The sequence below is a fragment of the Phyllostomus discolor genome, chromosome 14, assembly GCF_004126475.2.
Source record: "Phyllostomus discolor isolate MPI-MPIP mPhyDis1 chromosome 14, mPhyDis1.pri.v3, whole genome shotgun sequence".
NCBI lineage: Eukaryota > Metazoa > Chordata > Mammalia > Chiroptera > Phyllostomidae > Phyllostomus > Phyllostomus discolor.
In genome coordinates, this window is record NC_040916.2 from 29,064,685 (window position 1) to 29,084,658 (window position 19,974).

The 19,974-nt window shown below is 63.1% G+C and overlaps 1 protein-coding gene across 3 annotated transcripts in view; it reads left to right on the forward strand.

Moving 5' to 3' along the window:
- Positions 1–12,750: 12,750 nt before the first annotated feature.
- Positions 12,751–19,974, forward strand: part of RIPOR2 (RHO family interacting cell polarization regulator 2) — a 78,563-nt gene continuing 71,339 nt past the window's right edge. For 2 of the 3 annotated variants that reach the window (XM_028503386.2, XM_036015015.1), the window contains exon 1: positions 12,751–12,997. In XM_028503386.2, coding sequence (XP_028359187.2) covers positions 12,937–12,997 — 61 coding nt within the window. In that variant the 5' untranslated portion in view covers positions 12,751–12,936. The remainder of the gene's footprint in view (positions 12,998–19,974) is intronic. The other variant, XM_028503388.2, reaches the window with a different exon arrangement.

The following is a 19,974-nucleotide window of genomic DNA, read 5'->3' on the forward strand; positions in this document are numbered from 1 at the left end:
ACACCGTTAGCAGCACGTCACCTGCCGCTGGGGACTCTGCTGTCAGAAGGGTTGGGTTTGTCTGGGTCCGGGGGGCAGGTGTGTAAACCGGACACAGGTGTTTCCGCGTGGACTTTGAAGAGACCGTCTGTCATGGCCACGTCGCAGCTCAGCCGCACGGGTTTCCCGCCCCAGCGCACTTGGGTGACCTCACCCTCCTGTTCGACCCTCCGCGGTCCTGGGGGGAGTTCTTGGCCGTCTCTGAGGGGCTCCGACTCTGTGTGCACAGCCGGAACTCACCACGTGGCCGTGCTCCCTCAAACGCTAAGCCGGCGGGGTGGAGAGGAGCCTGGGCACTTCCCTGCTGAGCTAGGGGTCAAGCGGCCGCTGGAGTCGGCGTCAGAAGAGGCGCCAGGTGATGCCACCCACCTGGGACCTTTGGTGCTCCTGCTGTCTCCCAGGACCGACAGCCTCTCCCACTTAGAAAAGAAGAAGACACGGGCTTGACGTTTTTTCTTTTCTTTCAGTAATTGTTGGGAAAAAGGAAAGTAGGAAGAACAAACTTTAATGTGTGCATGCCAAGACAATCCAGTGGGGAAATTTCGTCAACAGATGGTGCTGGGACAGCCGGGGGGCCACCTGCCGGGAGTGAAGGCGGACCCCTTCCTTCGCCCACAGGCCACACCTGACTGGGAGCGGGTCCTCACCCACACGTGAGAGTGACAACTGTCCGATTCCTGGCAGAAGGCACAGGAACAAATGCGGTGGCTTCAGGCTGGGCAGTGGTTCTTACAGAGCACAAGTAACAAAGTACAAACAAACAGCAGCTCATCGACATTTTAAAGTTTTGTGCATCGCGAAGGACATCATCAACACAACCCACAGAGTGAGAGAAAACACACGAAACTCACGTATCTGACCAGGGACTTGTGTGCACCATGCACGGCGGAGTCTCACAGAGACGGGTAACCCAGCTTTCAAGTGGGCACGGACTTCGTACGGACATTTACCCGAGAAGACCCACAGACGGCCGCTGAGCGCACGAAGAGCTGCTCGACGTCACTCATCATCAGAGAAACGCAGACCCAAACAGCCACGAGAAGGCGCGTCCCGCCCACGAGGACGGCCCAAGCGGAAAAGGAGATGGTCGCAAGTGTTGACGAGGACTGGGAACCGGGACCCTCCCTGTGGCTGACGGGAACGTGAAATGAGGCGGCGGCGGTGGCTTTGGAGGGCACGTGTCCGCACGCCTGTGCACGTGTGCTCACGGCGGCCGCATTCATAACAGCCAACGGGTGGAGAAAACCCAAACGTCCATCAGGCGGTGGGTGGACAAAGAAAGTACAGTCTATTCAGACGGAGAAATGTTATCCGACCGTTAAAGGGAATGGAATGGGATGCTGCCCCAGGCTCTCGCGGGGACGGGCCTCGCAAACATTCTGAGTGAGAGGAGCAAGCCCCCAAAGACCGCAAATCCCACGACGTCATGCGAAACGCACACACATGCAGACACGGCCAGCAGCCGGACGGAGGCCTGGGGCTGGGTGAGGGGCAGGCGGGGACAGGAGTAACTCCTCATGGCTGCAGGGCGTCCCTCTGAGTTCTTGAACGTGTTCTAAAGTTAGACTGCGGTCAGTTGCACAACCCCGAATACACTAAAACCACCGAACTGACACAGTTTGAGTGAATGAGTTTTAGGGTGTATGACACCCGTCTCACTAAAGATGCAAAACTGGTTTCACTCGCGCACAACCCCACCAGCAGAGGTGATGCTCCGAGCACCCGCCGTGCCGAGACACCGCAGACCTCCCGCAAGGCGGGGCGCGTGAGCAATGAAGGTGCAGGTCACCCTCTGTCCCCTGCGTGGCAGACGCAGCCCGCCGGTCACCTACGTGTCCATGGAAGCCACAGGCGGCAGCGTGGGCCGCGGTAGTTCAGCCAGGAGCTGGGTCTCAACGACCAAGTCCCCTTCTTTCCCCTCTGGGCAGCCGCGCTCCTGCAGAGCAGCACTGGGCCCACCCGCTTCTCTCCCCCGCCCCCCGTCCGAGAGCCGGCTGCGGAACTGTTAGCAGCACGCCTGTGCCAGACTGTCCCCAACAGCCCGGACGACGAGGTGTCCAGTAAATGTTGGATGGGTGGGTGGATGGGTGATGGATGGGTGGGTGATGGGTGATGGATGGATGGATGGAGGATGGGTGGATGGAGGATGGGTGGATGGTGGATGGGTGGATGATGGATGATGGGTGGTTGGATGGTGGATGGGTGGATCCCAGATGAATGGGTGAATGATGGGTGATGGACAGTGGACGGGTGGATCGCGGATGAACGGAAAGAACAGCACGGGAGGGGAGAGTCAAGTCAGAGGGGCGTGAAGCCAGGGAAAACGGCCACGAGAAAATGTCGGCTGGGTGGGGCACCCCTGCCCTGCCCTGCCCTTCACGCCGCCGCCTGGCCGGCCGACGACCTCACGCGTCCTGCTTCCTCCTCCTGAAGGTTCCTGCGCCGTGTCCTCACACGTTGTGCAAGCGAGCACAGCGGGCACAGAGTGCGGTCACCCGACTACCGAGCCCTCTGTTGCTTCACCGCATCTCGGAAGCGGCGCGAGTGTCTCACGCCGCCCCTGCGCCTCCCAGCGCGCCCGTGCCCGCGGCCCCGTTCACGGCACAGCTACAGCCAGGCCCAACGGCCGGCGGGGGCGGGGCCCGCTGCGGCCGGGCCACCCTCGCCACAAGTTCCGTTCCCACGTGCCCTCCTGCCCCGGGGGCAGAAAGAAAGGGGAACTCGACCTCACACCGAGGCCGGGCAGTCCCTACAACGGGCCCGCAAAAATCTCATCCAGAACAGGCAAGACGCAAGGTCTGCACCTCTTTTAAAAAAATTTTTTTAAAGATTTTTAATTTATTTATTTTTAGAGAGGGAAGAGAGGGAGAAAGAGAGAGAGAGAGAAACATCAATGTGCGGTTGCTGGGGGTCATGGCAACCCAGGGATGTACCCTGACTGGGAATCGAACCTGCGACACTTTGGTTCCCAGCCCGCGCTCCATCCACGGAGCTACGCCAGCCAGGGCTCCACCTCTTTTAAACCCGGCTTTCATCCTGTGCCCTGCCGTGCAATTCCCCTCACACCAGTCTTCACTGTTTCTGCGAAGCGTCTTTTATGTGGTTTTCTTTTGAGCGCGTTAGTTAAAAAGAGCAGAGGGGGTGGGGGGCCACTCTGGGGGCCGCGGCCGGGGCGGAGGGCTGGGGTTGCGTTGATCACGGCTGCAAAGCGCTGCCGTGGGGTCCGCCTGAGAGCCCCCCCAGGGGGCCGGCGCAGGGAGCCGTTGTCCTGGTCTCTGGAGTCGGACGGCCGCCCTCCCCGGGAGCTGGCGGATGACGCCACGAACAGATGCCGTTTCACTGCGGTGCTCCCGGGCCGGCTGACGAGCGTGCAGGGGCAAACGTCCGTGTGCGCCTCGCTCACGGGGGCCTGGGGTCTGCGGCGCCGGCCAGGCAGCTCGGGCCCTCCAAACGGGAGACCCCACCGGGCCCCTGGGGATGCCGCTTCTCCCGCGTGGGGAGGTGGACGGAGGGCCTCACAGAGCAGAGCTGCATGCCCGCCCTGGGGCGTCCGTGCTGGGACCTCCTGAGGTCCGACCCCCGCGGGGACCGGAGGAGGGGGATCACCCCTCCTTCATTGAGCAGAGGTCAGGGGCCGCTGGCCGCCACCAGAGCTGAAGGTCTTGCTTGACCCGGCTCTCCCAGGACCTTGAAGTCAGCCTGACCCGCTCCCCCAGGCCCTGCCTGCGGCCCCCGCTCTGCCACCTGGGCCGGGCTCCGGGAGACTGCTGGGGTGGCACGGGGAGTGGGAGATCTGAGGGGTCAGCTGCCCAGCTCACCCCACCCGTCCTGCGGCCCCTTTGGGACACAGGCGCTTGCGGCTCTTTTCACATGACTGTGGTTTCTCGTCCCCGAGGCGGAGCCAGCTGGCCAGCCCGGGAAGAACCTCCTGGCGGGGAGGCACCAGCCCCGGCCCCCCGGCCCCTGAGGACGTCTCGGCTCCCCCCAGGTGCGGACTGGCCCTGCAACCTGCGACCCAGGCCCCGCTGCCCAGCCACCTCTGTCTCTGTCCTCAGTCTCCCCTCAGTGAAGTGAGGACAGGCACACGGATTCCTGCCTTCCCTCACAAGGAGCGCAGGGGAAGGAGTTTCTTAGGAGAAATGCACCTTATGGGCAGGGAGGTCATCGCCAGGAGGGAACCGTGAGACCCCGGGGCGTGCAGGAGCTGACACAGGGCCCCAGCTGCCGGAGAGGGACAGGGGAGAGGGACAGGATGGAGGGAGGGGAGGGAGGGCCCTGGCTCTGCAGACCAGCCCGGCCAAGGCCTCCCCTCTCAGGCTGAGCTGGTCGGAGTGGGCCGTGCCCGGATTATTACCACCACACCACACCTGTCGCACCTGCCGTCACTGGCTGCCCGGCCCTTTCTCGGGCAGCTCTTACAAGACGTCTCGGGGGGAGGAAACTGTACTAGGTGCCACGGTACCTACACTGGGTGCTCCTGTAGCACCCTGCCCCGTACGAGCCCCGGGACATTTATACCCTGTTATAAATAACACCCGCACCACGTGGGCGCCCAGGCAGCCGGCTGCATCTGCGGACTCGCGCATGAGGTCACATCTGCGTGGAGGAGCGAGTGAGGAGACCTGTCCCTCCCCCACTGCCCCACCCCACTCTGCGCTGTGCCCAGCGCTTGTGCTGTCTGTGCTTTGTTGACACATCGGATGAGATTTCCTAAAACACGACACAGCCACCATGCTAACATCCCTCCACTGGCTGCCCCCTCCTAGGGTGGGCCAATGCCCGTGGGGCTGCCCTGGGCAAAGGGGTCCCAGCCTCCTGCTCCCTCAGGCGGGACTCTGACCCCCGGGGCCTCTCTTCCACCCCATCTCCCCCACCACGGTGTTTGTGCCGGGACAAGATGGAAGTCCAGGTTAGAAAGCGGGAAGTGGACATTCATGCTGCTCTTGGCTCCTGCCAGTGCACGCTGGGAAAGCCCACCCAGCCGCCTCAGCGCCCCCGAGCCAGCCTCTCCAGTTTCCCGCGTCTGCTGCAGGAGCTGAGGGACCCCCTTCCAGAGTCCGGGGGTCGGGCGCCCCGAGAGGCGCTGAGACCCTTCTTGTGCAGAGACGGGAGACGAAGGCCATGCACCCCCCTTCCCCCCTCCAGGGACCCCGCACCTTCACACCGAACTTGGAAGGACTGGGGTTCACCACCCTGGGGCTCCTGGCCAGTGGAAGAGGTCTCTAACATCAACTGCAGAAACGGCTCTAAAACTTTCAGCCCCATGGCGGTTTCAGGAGGTTCAGGTTTTGTTTCCTGATTCCTGTTTTTGGAGGGCGGCTGCCCTCGGCCCCCCTCCCCCGTGAAGCCGCAGGGCTCTTCCTTCCTGCTCCCCCTCCCCAGCCCTGGCTAGGGCTCGGGTCCACGCCCTTGTTTACCAGCCGGTGCACCACTCCTCCGCTCAGCTTGCGGTCCCTGCGGGGGTGGGTGGTGCTCTTCGATCTGTCACCCTGAAATAGTTCTAGGAAAAGAAGAAGAGGTCGTGTTTTGAAGAGAGGCGGAGGGGTGGGGGCAGAGGCTGACAGGCCCTCGCGGAGAGGGAGAGCCACAGGCTGCCTGGGCTGCTGGAGAGAGACGGGAGGCCCACTGGGGGGGGAGGCAGAGAGGGCGGCCCAGCGCCTCCAGGTGTGGACCGCCAGGGAGGACGAAGCTCCCCGCTCCCCACAGCCGCAGCTTGCCCATCAAGGGGGGTTGTCTTTGGAAACAGGCGAATGTGTTACAAACTGCGAATTCCCATGTGTCCATTGCTCTGCGAGAGGCCGAGAGGGGGGCTCTGGAGAGAAGGCCGAGCCCCCCAGCTCCCAACCCCAAGTCACCCCCTTCCCCTGTTCTGCTGTCTCTTCCCTTCCTCCACGTTCCCCGCCCCCGGCCCCCCGCCCCGCTCCCGCCATCCCCGCCTGCTGGAGCCTTTTCACTCAGTCAGCGGGAAGGGGACGGGGCAGCTCCCTCTGCCCGGTGACGGGGTGACGGTGACGTCCCGGGCTGCTCAGGGGCCGGCAGAGCATCAGAGGGGGCTGGGGGCGCCCCCTTCTCCGCCCACGTGGAGCTGTGTCTGGCCGCCCTGTCCCAGAGATGCGAGGAAGCTGCTCCGGCTGCTCCTGTTCCCTGGAGGCAGAAGCCGGCCCCCGCCGCCCCGGGGAGACCTGGGAACCCTGGGGAGCGGGGGGCTCAGGACGGCAGGGGCCCTTGGTCCTCCCGGGCAGCCGGCCAGCCGGGCCCCACATCTGGGCAGCGGACCACAGCGGGCCTCGTCTTCCCTCCGCCTGCGTCCCCCGAGTCCCCTGGGCTGTGACTGCCCTGCGAAACACACCGTTACGTGAGGAGGGGACTCTCGGGCCCAGCCTGCCGGGGAGACACAGGGGGAACGGAGATTTCTCAGCCCCAAACCTCCGCTCTCTCCCTGCGACGGATTCAGGTGCCTTCAGGCCCTCCCTGGGTGCAGGCCTGAGGCCCAGGGGAGGGGAGCCGGGAGCCCGGGACCTGGGGGTGACACGTGAGGTGCCCGAGGCTTGTCCCGGCCCTGGCTCTGCCGGCGCCACCCGGGGCGAACGTGGGGATTCCCGGGACGGCCGGGATTCCCACCCCAGGAGCGTCTCTGGCGGTCCTCCCACGGAACCCTCAAAAAAACACACAATCTGGAAGCATTTTCCTTCCAAAAAAGAAATATCCTGCCTTTTCTCATGCGTCCTTTTCCTTCTTCTCCCTCCCTCCCCCCCTCCCTTCTCTCCTCCCTTCCTTTCTCCCTTCCTGAAGGCAGTCTGTGAGAGATCTCTTGCCCCAAAGCGCTTTCCTGTCTTCTGTGTGGTCAGAGGCTGCTGAGACACAGAGCTACAGGGGCGGCACAGATAACGCCCCCTTTTTTTTTATTACAAACTCTTTTGTTACAGAACCGTGTCACACTCAAGCACAGCAGACGACATCTCAGATGGAATGTTCCCATTGAAACTATAAAGTACTGCACCCCCGCTGTGACCCCGCCCACCACACTCGAGCGGGCCGGACTGCTGCCGGACCCTGAGTATTAAACCTGGGCACCTCATAGTCGGCCCGTGAAAGCCAAAGGCAGAGACAGAACCGTAAAGCAGGGGGGAGAGACGGCCCCCCATGGGCACGGGACCCTCAGTGAGACGAGCAAGCGGCTTCTCTCTGGGAACCGCACGGGGCAGAAGGTGGCAGGTACCGCACTCCAAGTGTCCACCCCCCCCCCCCCGTCCTGCATCTGGCAACACGCACCCTCAGGAAGGAAGGAGGGAGGAGTCCAGGTCCAGAGCGAGGAAAGCTGCGGAAGGTCGTTTACGGTGAGACCTAGCGCAGACCTGCCTCATGAGAAACGCTGCAGGGAGCCCCGCAGGGCGAAACGAGGGGACGCTGGACGGGGACTCGAAGCCATGAAAACAATAGAGATGGAGAACAAGGAGGACACAGAACAAAGAAGACACAGAACAGTGAAGATCAGAGCACTGGCGAAGGTCACTGCGAAAGCAAAAAGGCAGGACGGCAGGAGTGCATTTTCGTGTGTAACTTCCCTCCGGGTTATTTCAAAGGCAGCTGCCTAAAGCCACAGTTCTAAACCTGTGTGACGGGCACACGTGTAGTGAAACGTGTGTACATGTGTAGTTCGTGTGGCGGAGACGGTGGAGAGGAGGGAGGGCCGGTCGGCAGGGGGTTCCCCTTTCCCAGAGTCCGAGTCGGGTCCGGCCTCTCCGCTCACCAGAGGGCCGGGGAGCAGCAGGGCCAGGACCGCAGCTGTGTTCCGCCTCATCCCCGCGCCCGTCCCTCCCTCCGAGGCCCTTGAGGACGCCGCTGGCTGCAGCTCCTGACTCCGCGATGGTGCGCGTGGCCAACGCTGTCGCCGTCGCCGCGGGAACCACGCCCTGTGCTGGTCTCACCACAGCAGCCACGTTCCACCCGGTTCCTTGCGTGGCCCACGTCAGCTCATCACTAAAATTCTGGCGCGTGCCAAATAATGTCTTTTTGCCATCTGACAAGAAAATAGATTTACTTTTGATTTGTTCACCCCAGAAGGCTACTGTTGTGTTGGCTCTTCCTTCCTTCCTTTCTTCTCTCTCTCTCTCTCTCTCTCTCTCTCTCTCTCTCTCTCTCTCGACAAGCTCAGGGAAAAGAGGCCAGTGCCCCTGACTACAGAGGCCGGTGTGGCGCGGTTTACAAACTCTCGGGGCACGCTGGTGGAAAACAGCTTCCTTTGGCTGGGCCTCTGCCAGAGGGAGGGCAGGTCCGTGCGCTGGGCAGTCCCCCTCCTCGCCGCAGGTCCCACTGAGGACGACAATCCTGTCCCACAGGCTGCTTCAGCTCCTGCCGTCAGGGACCCTCGGCGGCCCGGACCTCCGGGGGACGCCCCTGCAGCGGTGGGGGGTGAGCGGAGGCCTGCACAGCCTCCGGGCGGGCTGTCACCCCACAGTGGGTGCCGCCCTTCGCCGCGTGGAAACAGGAACACCATTAAAAACCAGGCCCCTGCAGTGCCGGCGGCTTGGTGGTGGCCCTCTGCGGTCCGGCACATTCCGTGTGTTGCTGTGGGCAAAGTTGCCCAGAGATAAGAGTATTTCTGGTTCCGTGGGGTTTTTACTTTCTTTTTCTTCCTGGATTCCAACCACTCCACACAGTTTCAATTCCTCTCTCCTGCTTTGTTCTCCTTTCTGTTTCTGGACGTTTCGCCCTCATCGTTTCACATTCTTTTCCACTTGAGAAACACCCGTGTGCGCCTACTGTATTTCAGCCACGGGGGGGCCCGTTTTAAGTGGACGTGTAAGGGGCCGGGCACGGGTTGTGTTGGGCGTGTGAAAATCGACACGGTCATGACTAGTTTGCGGTGTGAGAATTCAGGTTATAAGGATCAGCTCTTTATTAATCGTGAACCTTTGGCCTGGCTTACGGTTTAAAGCAATAATTTGCCGCCTGCGAAGTGCTCCGAGGGAGACAGTGTCACCGGTGGGAGCTCCGGTCCCACCACGGACAGGCTTCACAACCCCCCTGCCTCGTCTGGAGACCTTCCTAACGCAGCGCCCCAGACCAGGGGCTTAAACAACAGACAGCTACAGCGTCACAGCTCTGATGCTGAAGCCCAAGGTCAAGGTGTCAGCAAGACTGGCTCCTTCCGTGATGGAGAAAGGGGGTAGGTTCCCGACTCACCCCGGTATCTGCCAGCTGTCTGGCAGATTCCCATCTGTCTGTCTCCATCTCCCCCAGTGTCCTCCCTGCCTACACCCCCCCACCCCTGTGTAGAAGAACAGGTCACATGGGGTCAGCAGCCCACCACACCCGAGTGGGACCTCATCTTCACCCGTCACATCAGCAATGGCCTTACTTCCAAGTAGCCACATTCTGGGGTCCAGGGGGCTAGGACCCAGCAGAGGGACTGGGAGCTCCACAGTTGCACCCGCCCCGAGGAGACGGCCGAGAAGCTTAGGCCAACTCGCCCACTGGGTGGTTCTGAGGCAGGAGAGACCAGAAGTGGCGAGGACCCCCAAGACCCACGGGGACGCCGGGGTGCCCGATGCCCCGGGGTGCAGAGCTGTTCCGCCGGGAGCCGCGGTGCGGGCGCTGGTGCTGGTGCTGGTCCAGGCGGCCGCTCGTATCCATGCAGGCCCACGCGAGTCCTGTGAGCTCTTCCTCTGTGAACCGGGTGAGAGCCCCCGCCTCCGGGGTCAGGAAGGCTGAAGAGCAAGGACAAAGGGCGAGGAGTGTGGTCCGGCCCAGCGGGGACACCGGTCCCCTCCCCCAGCCCCAGCCAACGCGGGCCACAGCCCCGTCTCCTGCGCAGGGCCCGCGGCCGTGCACACGGTGGCACAGAACACACAGCCCACACCGGCCTGCTCCCTGTTTCAGTCTGTGCTGCAGCGCTGACAGCTGCACGCACGTCACATCTCTAGCGTCTAGAACTCTCTACGCTGGCCTGACGGAACCGCTTGCCTGTGGAACAAACCCCCAGACCCCGGCCCCCGGCCCCTGGCAGCCACCAGTCTGCTCTCGGTGTCTGCGACGCTGACGCCCTCAGACCCTTCACAGACGTGCAGTCGAGCAGTGTTCGTCTGGGTAGCGGCTGCCTTAGTTCATTCAGCGGTGTCTTCCAGGTTCGTCCGTGCCGCAGCCTGGGACGGGCTCCCTCCTTCCTCAGGCCGGGGGACATGCCACTGTGGGCACACGGCACATTCCGTTCGCCGCTCTCCCACCCACGGACCCCTGGGTGCCTTCCGGACCCCGACTGCGGCTGGGACCGGTGCCGCCACAAACCCGGTGGGCGAGTGCCCGTTCGAGACCTTGTCCTGCCCCTTGCGGGTAAATGCCCCGAGAGGAGTCGCTGGGTCGCACCGCCGCTGGAGTTTCGGTTCTTTGAGGAAGCCCCGGGCTGTGCCCCACAGTGGCTGCACCGCCGTGATCACAGGCCAGCCCCTTGCAGCTCAGCTCACTTAGATCATTCAGTGGGACCCCTGACCACAGATGTCCCTTGAGTGCATCGGGGTGAAGGGCGGTGGAGGGCGGGGCGGGAGGTTTGGAGGAAGGCGGCAGCCCCAGCGGCGGGCCAGGCCTTTCTCAGGGGGGGGAGGGGCATGACTGGCATTTGGGGCGGAACCGTTCTTCCCCGCGAGCCACACCCCCTGCCTTGCAGGAAGGTCCCCGAGATGCTGATACCAGTAACACCCCCGTCGTTGTGCAAGCCCCAACACCCACACATTTCCACACTCTCCCCTGGGGTGGTCCCAGCCCGGGCGGCGGGCAGTGGGCGGCCCCGGCGGGCCCACACTGCGCGTGCTCGGTGGGGACCCCACAGCAGCCAGGGCCGCAGGGGCGCAGAGCCCACCGCTGGGCCGCGGGCGGCTCCTCACGGCTACTCGCCGGAGTGCCTGCAGGGGGCGCCTCTCCCGGCCAGACCTGTCCGGCCTGCGTCTCCTCCGCTCCCAGGGAGAAGCGGGTGTCCTTTCAAGGGCGCACTCGGGGCCAGGGGCTCCGCTGGCAGAGCAGCACCGGGGGCTCCTCGGAAGCCCCCATCAGCACAAAGGGCGGCCAGCACACAGCGTCAGCGTGTCCACAGTCAGGGCTCTGACGCCGCCGAGTGCTGCGGGGACGTGGGGGGGCAGGGATGCCCGTCCCTGCGGCTGGGCGTGCGGGCGGTGCCGCCCCCCCCGGGGGGACAGCCCAGGTCTCTCGGACCGTCCAGCTTACTCTTATCGCACACGGTCCTCCGCGTGGGCCCGAAGCACCTGGAAACTCACGTCCACACAGAAACCCGCGCACGGAGGTGCTCACGGCAGCTTTGCGCATAGCCGGCAAGACTGGGGAGCCACCGAGACGTGCTGCCGCAGGCGGCGGGTCAGCCGGGCAGCAGCCGGACCGCCCAACTCCGTCAGCCATCGGGCCGTGAGAAGACACGGGGGCCCCTCGCGGACCCACCACGGCGTGCAAGGAGCCCCCTGAAGAGGCCGCGTGCTGCGCGCGCCCAGCGCGTGGCATTCTGGGACAGGCAACACGCGGGGACGGTGAGACGTTCCGCCACGGCCCGGCGCTGGGGTGGACGGACAGGCGGGACGCGGGATCTTCAGGCCATAAGACCCCTTCGTGCGGCTCTACCAGGGCGGCTGCGTGGCGTTACGTGTGTGACCGTCGGAACTCGGAGAACGGGCACCACGGAGGGCGAGCCGTGCGCTGCGGCGAGGGCGCTGGGTGCAGACGGCGCGGCGGTGCGGGCTCACCGGGTGTGACCGCTGCGCCCCTCCGAGGGGGTGTCCTGGAGGAGGGGGCTGCGCGGGTGTGAGGCGGGGGGTGTGGGCGACCCCGGTGCCTTGCCAGGCAAGTTTGCTGCGAACCTAAAACTGTTCTAAAAATAAGGCCTATTGAAATGTATCCACGTATCATGACAGCCTCCTCCATAAGAGAAGTCCCCAGAAGGAATCACCCTGGGTCCAGGCTCCCCACCACCCTCCGAGTTTGCATCTTCTGAGCTTCTGACCCTCTGGGAGGTTTGACCGCTCGGCCGAGAGCCCGGGACTCCCACCGACAATGCAGGCAGCACCACCACTCGAGATCTGGTTTGAACGGCCACAAGGAACTCAGCGCCGGGGAGCCGGCCGCCGTGGTGCGGCCGCCAGCAGCTCCCTCTGGGGGGAGCCGCCTGTGGCGTGACGCTTTCTCCCGGCCCCTGCAGCGACCCAGTCTAAAGAACCAGGCTGGGAAAACATGGTGAAACGGAAGTTGTCTGACCCCGACTGGTTACCTATTGATTGGCCATCGATTGAATGGGCCCCGTAAGAGCCTGGAGGTGCGTCACGTCAGGTTTCAGCGCCGTCGAGGCCGGAATCCCCACGTGCGAGGAGTCTGCACGGGGAAAGGGCAGCAGGGCAGCTGTCGCTATGTGCAGGGACAGCCAGGTCCTGGGTGGCCGCATTTCTGTCAGCTGAACTGTCACTGGAGCAAACCCAGGACAGGAGAATGTGAGCCCTCCTCTTTCAACATGACTCATTGTGTTCAGGCTCACACGACTGTTGAGAGCCCACCTTCCTCTTTGAGGCACGGCGAGAGCTGTGGCTTTGACACAGAAGTCACGGGGCTCAGGCCCGGAGCCCTGTCTGTGGGGAGACCCCGCCGGCCGAGCAGCCCCGTCCAGGAGAATTCCTCCCGCGGGGGCCGAGGGCGCCCCACCCGGCACGCAGCCGTCAGCCGTCATACGGCGCAGGCAGCCTGTTGGTATGAATGAAGCCGCTCTCCGGGGCTGAGGCGGAAGCTGCCCTCCCCGGGGCTTAGGCAACGGGGAAGGAAACCGCCCAGGGCCGTGTGGCAGCTGGGACGCCAGGGCCACTGCCAGGACCGCCTGCCCCTGCCTGCCGCGCTCGGACCGCCCTCGCCGCGATGCAGTCTCCGGACCCGGAGGAGTTCCCGGTCGACGAAGAGGATGATATTTTTGGTGAAGGTAAATACGTCTTTCTGCCGGCAGCCACGCTGGTCTGCTGGAAACTGCTGCCCGGTTCGGGCAAGGACCGGAGGACCTTCTCGAGTGCCCTCCGGCTGGGACGGCGGTGGTGGGGGTCCCTGTGGCCGCCCAAGGAGCCCGAGGCCGAGCAGCGGGGCCAGGGGGTGGGGCCGTGCCTCTGTACACTTGTTTGGTCAGGACTAGACCCAGTCGAGTGTAGCTTGGGAAATGGAACTAAGTCTTTCCCCCACTCCCCTCCTGGGCTGTCTCACCGGCACCTTGAGGGAAGCCACCGCAGCAGCAGGAGGGGGACAGGGGACAGGGGATGGGACGGTCCTCCACGGACCCCCACTGCTTTGACCTGCGCCGCCTGCCCCACCCACCCCGGGTCCTCCCCTCACTCTTCCTCGGGCCCCAACCCCCCTGCCTCTCCCTCTCTCTTCCAGGCCGGATGTGCGGCCGGGACACCCACCGGCACACGGCCGGCTTTCCCGTCCCATTTCACGGCTTTCCACGGGTAGAGCCGGGCGGTGGGATGTGGCCGGAGGGCTGTGATTTCACACGGTAATCTAGCCATCTGCCACTGCGGTCCTCAAAGGCTGCCCAGGACACTGGCCCGCAGGCAGGGGCTCTGGGGAGCTGTCTGAATACACGGTGTTCTGGACTCAGGGAGTCCCCCAAATTCAGCTGTTTTCCCTAGGAAACCATGTCTAGGCTAACTTTGCAAGAACTCTATGAAATGATTTTTAAAGGAGCACGAGCCGGGTTTGGGGGATACCCAAGTATTCAAGCTCACTGAAGGACATTCCAAGGGCACAGATACCTACTAGGACCCTCTCGCGGTGTATCGTGTGGATGTCGGTCTTTCTGCGTTTGGTTCTGGCCTCGGAAATGTTTACAGCCACGGCTTGGGTTTCGACGGCAGCTTAAATCTGCTGGGGCTTGGTGGCCACTGGCCGGAGCCCCTGGTGCTGCTGTCGTCTGAGCCACTGCCGCTGGACCTCAGGGCGCCTCGCTCCGCTCGCAGGTGTTGTCTCTGGCTAAGCCTGCTGCGGTATTTGCTCCTTCATGATTTAAAAACCGACCGCAGCTCGGGCTCGGTGACCTCCGCGACGGTGCTAACGGGCGCCACCTGCAGGCCGGTGCTTGCAGTGCGGGCTGTGCGCCACACCCAGCAGAGGTCAGGCCCCGCAGGGCGGGGGTGGGGGAGCCCAGCGCCTGGTGGGGGCCGGGGGCACCCCTAAGCTTCAAGGTCATTGTTTTGACCTCAGCAGGCACGCTGCAGAATCGAGTTGGGGGGCGGGCAGGATTCAGATTCAAATTCTCACTCGGCCTCACGGCGCCTATGGGCCTTAAGGGACGTGTTTGTTTTGCTAACCCTCAGCGCCCTTTGCGTGGGCAGCAACACCTGTCGGGTTGAGCCGATAGGTTCCAACGAGCGTCCTCGCGCTGGCGTCGCGCTTCCCTGCATTCCAGACCGAGTGTCTCATTTGGCCTAATCTCCGGAGATTAGAGCGAGGGCTCTTGTAAACCCGACATCCGGAGCATCTGTGTTTGGTTTCCAGGGTCACGGCTCACCTTCGCCAACTTCTGTGGAAGTTCGTCCAGGGGCTGCGTCGTTCCAGGCGGGCTCTGGGGGGGTGGGGGGCACCGCGAGAGCGCTGCTCTGGGGTCGTCGCAGCACCAGGGCGTGCCGCTTCCCCGCGCCGTGCCTCGGTTTACCCACTCACAGAACAGAGTGCAGGCCTCAGGAGACAGGCAGGTTGGAGGCCTGGCACGCGGGGGCTCTCAGCAAACACTAACGCGCGCTCTGTGCTCACAGACACGGCCCCGCGGAACACCTGGAAGGTGACGCATGGAGAGAGTCCGTGCAGGGTTTACTGACAGGTGACGCATGTATTCAAAGCAGGACTTACTTACAGAGCCTGAGCTGAGAGACAACTTCTCAGAGGTCTGCGGGGGTGGGAACGGCCCGGAGAGGGGGTCAGGGGCCTGCACCTGCGGCCACCTGTCTGCAGGGTCCCCCACAGGCCATTCGGCCTCTCGGGGCCGTGCTCTGCCCCGGAACACGGAACACGAGGCCGGGGCTCACACCCTCTGGGACCTGGTTCTAGGCTGCAGCGTCGTCTCTGCCCGGCGAGTGGCCTCCTCCTCAGGGACTTCCGACCACGGGTGTCAGCCGGGCTGCCGGCCCACCTCGCTGGCCTCAGAGCGCAAAAACACTTTGGGTACAAGGAGTTTCCTTAACACAAAGGAAGAAAAATGCCGAGGACCTTGTTGCTAAGGCAACCATAGTTCCTTGTGACGGACACATTGTTAAAGGACTCTCTCCCCCCGAAGGCGCATAGATTTAGAAAGGAGGGCCGTTTGGTTACAAGTGAAAATACATTCATCTGGATGTACGGACCACATAGAGACCTGGGGGGGAGGAACAATGAGTCGTGCCCACAGTGCGTATTTTTACCTGCCTTCCTGAGATCCTGTTTGCTTCAGCTACTGTGTTCTGCGGCTACAGGAGACGTTAAGGTTCACAGAACAAAGAGGCACTGGCGTGTGACTGTGCTCCTGAACGGGGGGGGGGGGGGGGGGGTCCCTGTGGGTAGAGAGAGAGCGGCTGTCACCCAGCTACCGCCGGAGACCCGGTATTTATTCCCCTCTCTCTTCTCTCTCTGTTTCTGTGTGTGTGTGTGTGTGTGTGTGTGTGTGCTTCTCTCTCTATGTTTCTCTTTCTGTTTCACTATTTCTCTCTCTCACTCTCTCTCTCTCTCACTCTCTCTCTCACACACACACACACACACACACAGAGGCTGGCTTTCCAAACACCTCCAACAACCTCGTCTTCCTGCTGCTTGGGAAACGATACCCCCCGGTGCACTGCCCTTCCCTGGGGGGGCCGTGGGTCTGACACAGGGCCCTGAGAGCCCCGTGAGCTGGGACCAGAGGGGCCTTTCCATGGTGGGTTCAAACTTGGCAAACGAAAGGGCTTCCCCTGTGCCCTCCCTGGGCCTGCTCGCCAGCCAGCCTGGCGCAGGTTGGTCATACTGGCCGGGGGGGGGGGGGGGGGGGTAGTAACATAGTAACAGCAGTGATAACTAGAACAATCCCGATGATGATGATGATGATGATGATGAGAAAAAGTGCCAGGCGCAGGCCCTGGGCCAGCCCCCCAGAACAGAACGGGGTGGCGTGTGGGAGGAAACAACCCCAGGGGCGGTCACTCAGTGGGTCAGCGGCCGGAACTGCTCGCCGGCCCGCATTCCAGCTGCAGCGAGAGCTCCCTCCCTCAGAACCAGAGCCCCGGCTGCCTGCGTGTTGGGTCTGCTCGGGGGTCCGTGGTCAAGGGCAGTGACCGGAACAGCAGCACCACGAGTCCACGTGTGGTCATCGGTGCCCAGTGTTTCTCGGGGTCCTCCATTCCCCAGACACGCATGTGCCTGTTAAGATCTCGCCTCCGGACAGAGCACAGGGGCCTGGGAGCTGGGCCAGGCCGTCAAATGCTCCCCAGAGCCCGTGCAGCACACAGGAACACCCCCGTCCTGCATCCCTGCCTCCGGGAGCATTGTCCCGACCTCCCCAGGGAGAAGCACTCCCCGGGGTGGGGGGGTGGGGGGGGCGGGGCTCGGGCCAAGGGCAGCCCCCTCCACTGTCCTGCTCTGGCCAGCTGACGCGCTTGGACCAGCAGGTGGCTGGGAAAATGCCACTCACGTTGAACCAAACCTCCCGCCTGTCCCCAGGCCAAGTGCGAGAGCGGGCGGCGGGTCCCCGTCAGAGGGAGGGAAGCACAGACTCAGGGAGAGCGAGGAAGCTGCAAAAGGCGTCTCCAGACGAGAAGCCTCACTGAGTCCACGGCCACCTCCTGTCTCCCCGTGGAAACGGCTTAGGAAGCCGAGGGAGATTTTTAAAAACAGGTAAACAGTGATACAGCCTGCCGGGGTCTCGCACACTTTGACGCTGTTTACTGAATCACATTCGCCCTTGCCAGAATTGAAGGAAAGAAGGAAGGAAGCAAGATTACATTAAGATTATTTACGAAACCCGTCAGTCCAGAGAGCCCAGACTGGTCGAGTCAGAGCCTCCAGAAAAAGCGTGAGAAGCAGAGGCCCACTGGCTGGAGGGAGGCGGAGCTTTGTGCTGGACCAGGCCCCATTTCGGGCTTGTGAACGAGATCCCAGCCATTCAGCTGTGTGGGACCTCTCTCAGAACCACCCGCGCCTGGGGTCTCCCGGGACCCTGGCCGCGAGGAGGGGCGGGAGGAGGCCGCCCGGTTCCCTGGGCTGAGAGAAGCCGGTCACGCTGCTCTCCCCGAGCGCCCGGCTGCCTGGAACGCTGTCCGCTCCGGATTCCGGGACAAAAGCTTCGGCTGGCAGCCGTCCTCCCCGCGCTCTTTGTCCCTGGGGCTGGGCGCAGACGCGGCCTTCCCCCTCCCCCTCCCCCTCCCCCTCCCCAGCAATTCATGCCTGTGGGAGCTTGGCCTCTGGTTCCCGCGGAGTGGTCCCTTCCCAGGGACGTCCAGGGAGGCTCCCGAGGCCGCTGCCCAGGAGCCGGCGTCCTCTCGGGCGCACACACTGAAACGGCACACGGCCCCGCGGCTACGTGGGCTCTCGGCCGCCACCCAGCCCCCCCTCCGGGGACCGCGCAGGCACCCGCTGAGATCAGCCGCGGCAGCAGGGGCCCACCGTCGCACAGACACATCGGGCATCAGGCACTCACAGGAGGTCTCCTCGAGCTGCCAGCAGTGTTCTCGGGGACGGCTCGCAGCACGCGGACCTGACCTCCCACGGGGCTGGAGCTGAAAGCCCGGGTGTGTGTAGGCCCAGCCACTGCACGTGTGGCCACGCGATGTGTGTACAGAAAAGGAAACGTGTCGCTATTACGTCAGCGGTGAAGCGCATCAGGACCCGATGCTTGAGCGCGGTCCCGACGCCTACGCAAGTCGGCGCGCTCGGGAGAGGGGAGGGGTCCGCCTCGCTCGCCATGCCCCCCGTGGCCTGCGGTGCCCAGCCGGCGTCAGCGGACCCGACCTCTCCTTTGCTTGTGGATGGCCTCACGGACGTCGCCTGGCGATCGCTTGCCAAACAGCGGTGGCGTCCGGGGAAGAAGTTTACAATTCGGTTGATTTCAGAAGAAAGTTGTAAGGATGGAAAAGGGACTAGAGGAGCCCAGCCGAAAGCCCAACTATCTCAAGTTCCAGGAGAAAGGCAGAGCAGAGCCGGGAAGGACAAGATCAAACACGAAACAAAGCAACAGGGACTGGCCCTAGCAAGTACGACTGGAGAGAAGAAAACGAGCCCCCAGATGCAGCCCCGGCAGGAGGCTGTGCGTGCGCGCACTCTGTCGGAGATCCGCGCGTCCCAGGCTGCGCTGCGGCTGAACGCGGAGCGGCCCGGCCCGCTGGGAGGCGGAGGAGCCCGCAGCAGGAGCGCCGGGTGGGGGAGGGGCGGCCCAGGGCCGGGCGTGCTCCGTCCTGGTCGAGAGGCAAACCGGGACGTTGGGGCTGGAAACCACGTCACTCCGCGCTGAGCGCAGAGAGCGCGTCTGTCGGTCATTCCCTGTGGAAGCAGAAAGCACAACCCCCTGGCTGGGTTTGGGTGGCGTGTTGGGGAAAGAGCTTGAGCTCTGCTGGAGGAACTCTCCGGAGGCAGGTGGAGCAGCCGGTTTGCTCCAGAAGGCGAGTCCATGGTGATGTATCTGGTCATCCGTCTTTCCCACGCGGACCTTCCGTGTCTCTCAGGCTTTCCCCACGCGCCTCTGCTCGCTTAACAGACGCTCCGGGCCGGAGATGCTTCAAGACCAGGGATGGGTCCTTGTTAAGGGACAATTTTGGACCTTAAAATATGAAAGTCAGAAAGACGTGAATTTTCAGAGCGGTTTCAGGAGGCTTCTGTCTCCCCAGCTGAGGGGGAAAGAAGACAGTGCGTCGAGATTTGTGGAGATTTCCGTGACCCGGCAGGTAACCCGGTGAGCAGAGGAAAGATCTTGGGCAGGGGTACCTCTGCTGTGTTAGGACCTTTAACCCTAGGAAATAATCATTTGTAAGTCAAATAAAGAGAAGGAAGAACAACTTATCGCCTTCTGGAAACCGATGAGGTTAGGAGGACACCTTTCCCCCCTAATTTTTCCTTTTTGGGTCCCTGGGAGTTAGAAGTCTAAATATTTACACTGTACAACTCAAACAGCTGGTCCCTTCCGCCTCTTGACTCCATTCTAAACTGTCCCTTCCGTGCGGGAAGCAACGAGCCAAGAAGCAGGGAGGACGTGGCGTGGCTTTCAGAGCACAGACGGGGTCCGCTGGCTGAGCAGGTGCACCCCGTTGGGCTTTCCGGATAAACCAGCATCCAGGGCACTGGGGGAGGGAGCAGAGGGTGACAGTGGGAGTTCTCTTCCGAGTTGTGGCAGCGCCCTGGTGGGCGGTACGTGAGGAAGAGCACGTCGGAGAATCCGTGGGAGAGGCAGGTGTGGCTTGCAGGAGGCGGTCTTGGCCGCGCTCGGAGGGATTACACGGCGCACCGTGAGGACGGGCAGCCCCTCCGATGGCTGGTTCACACGCCGAGTGATGCCCGGGTGCCTTTAGGGTGCGGCGGGTCTCAGCCCCTGTGACTGTCCGTCAGTGTCTTTAAACACCGAACAGTAAGTGAGAATGTCGAACCCTGATAGCACGCTTCTTCAGAGCGCCTTGCTGTCCTGAGTGGTCTGCACTGTACAGCCTGAGTGAGATGGTGTACGCTTGCTGTGCACACAGCCTCCGGCGGGGGGCTAGCCCCCCCCCCCCCCCCGTTCTGCCAGTGAAGCTGCCGTGCTAAGTACTCGGCCGACAGGAATCCTGAAGCTGCCGCTGTTTTTCAGTCTTTGGCTCTTACCGTTCGGAATTCCCGGCCGAGGAGGGAACGGCAGCAGAGCACAGAGAGCAAACCGTCTGGACTCAGAAGCCCCCACTGAGCACACCAGGGGTGTGACCGGGGGCAAACGACCTGACGCTT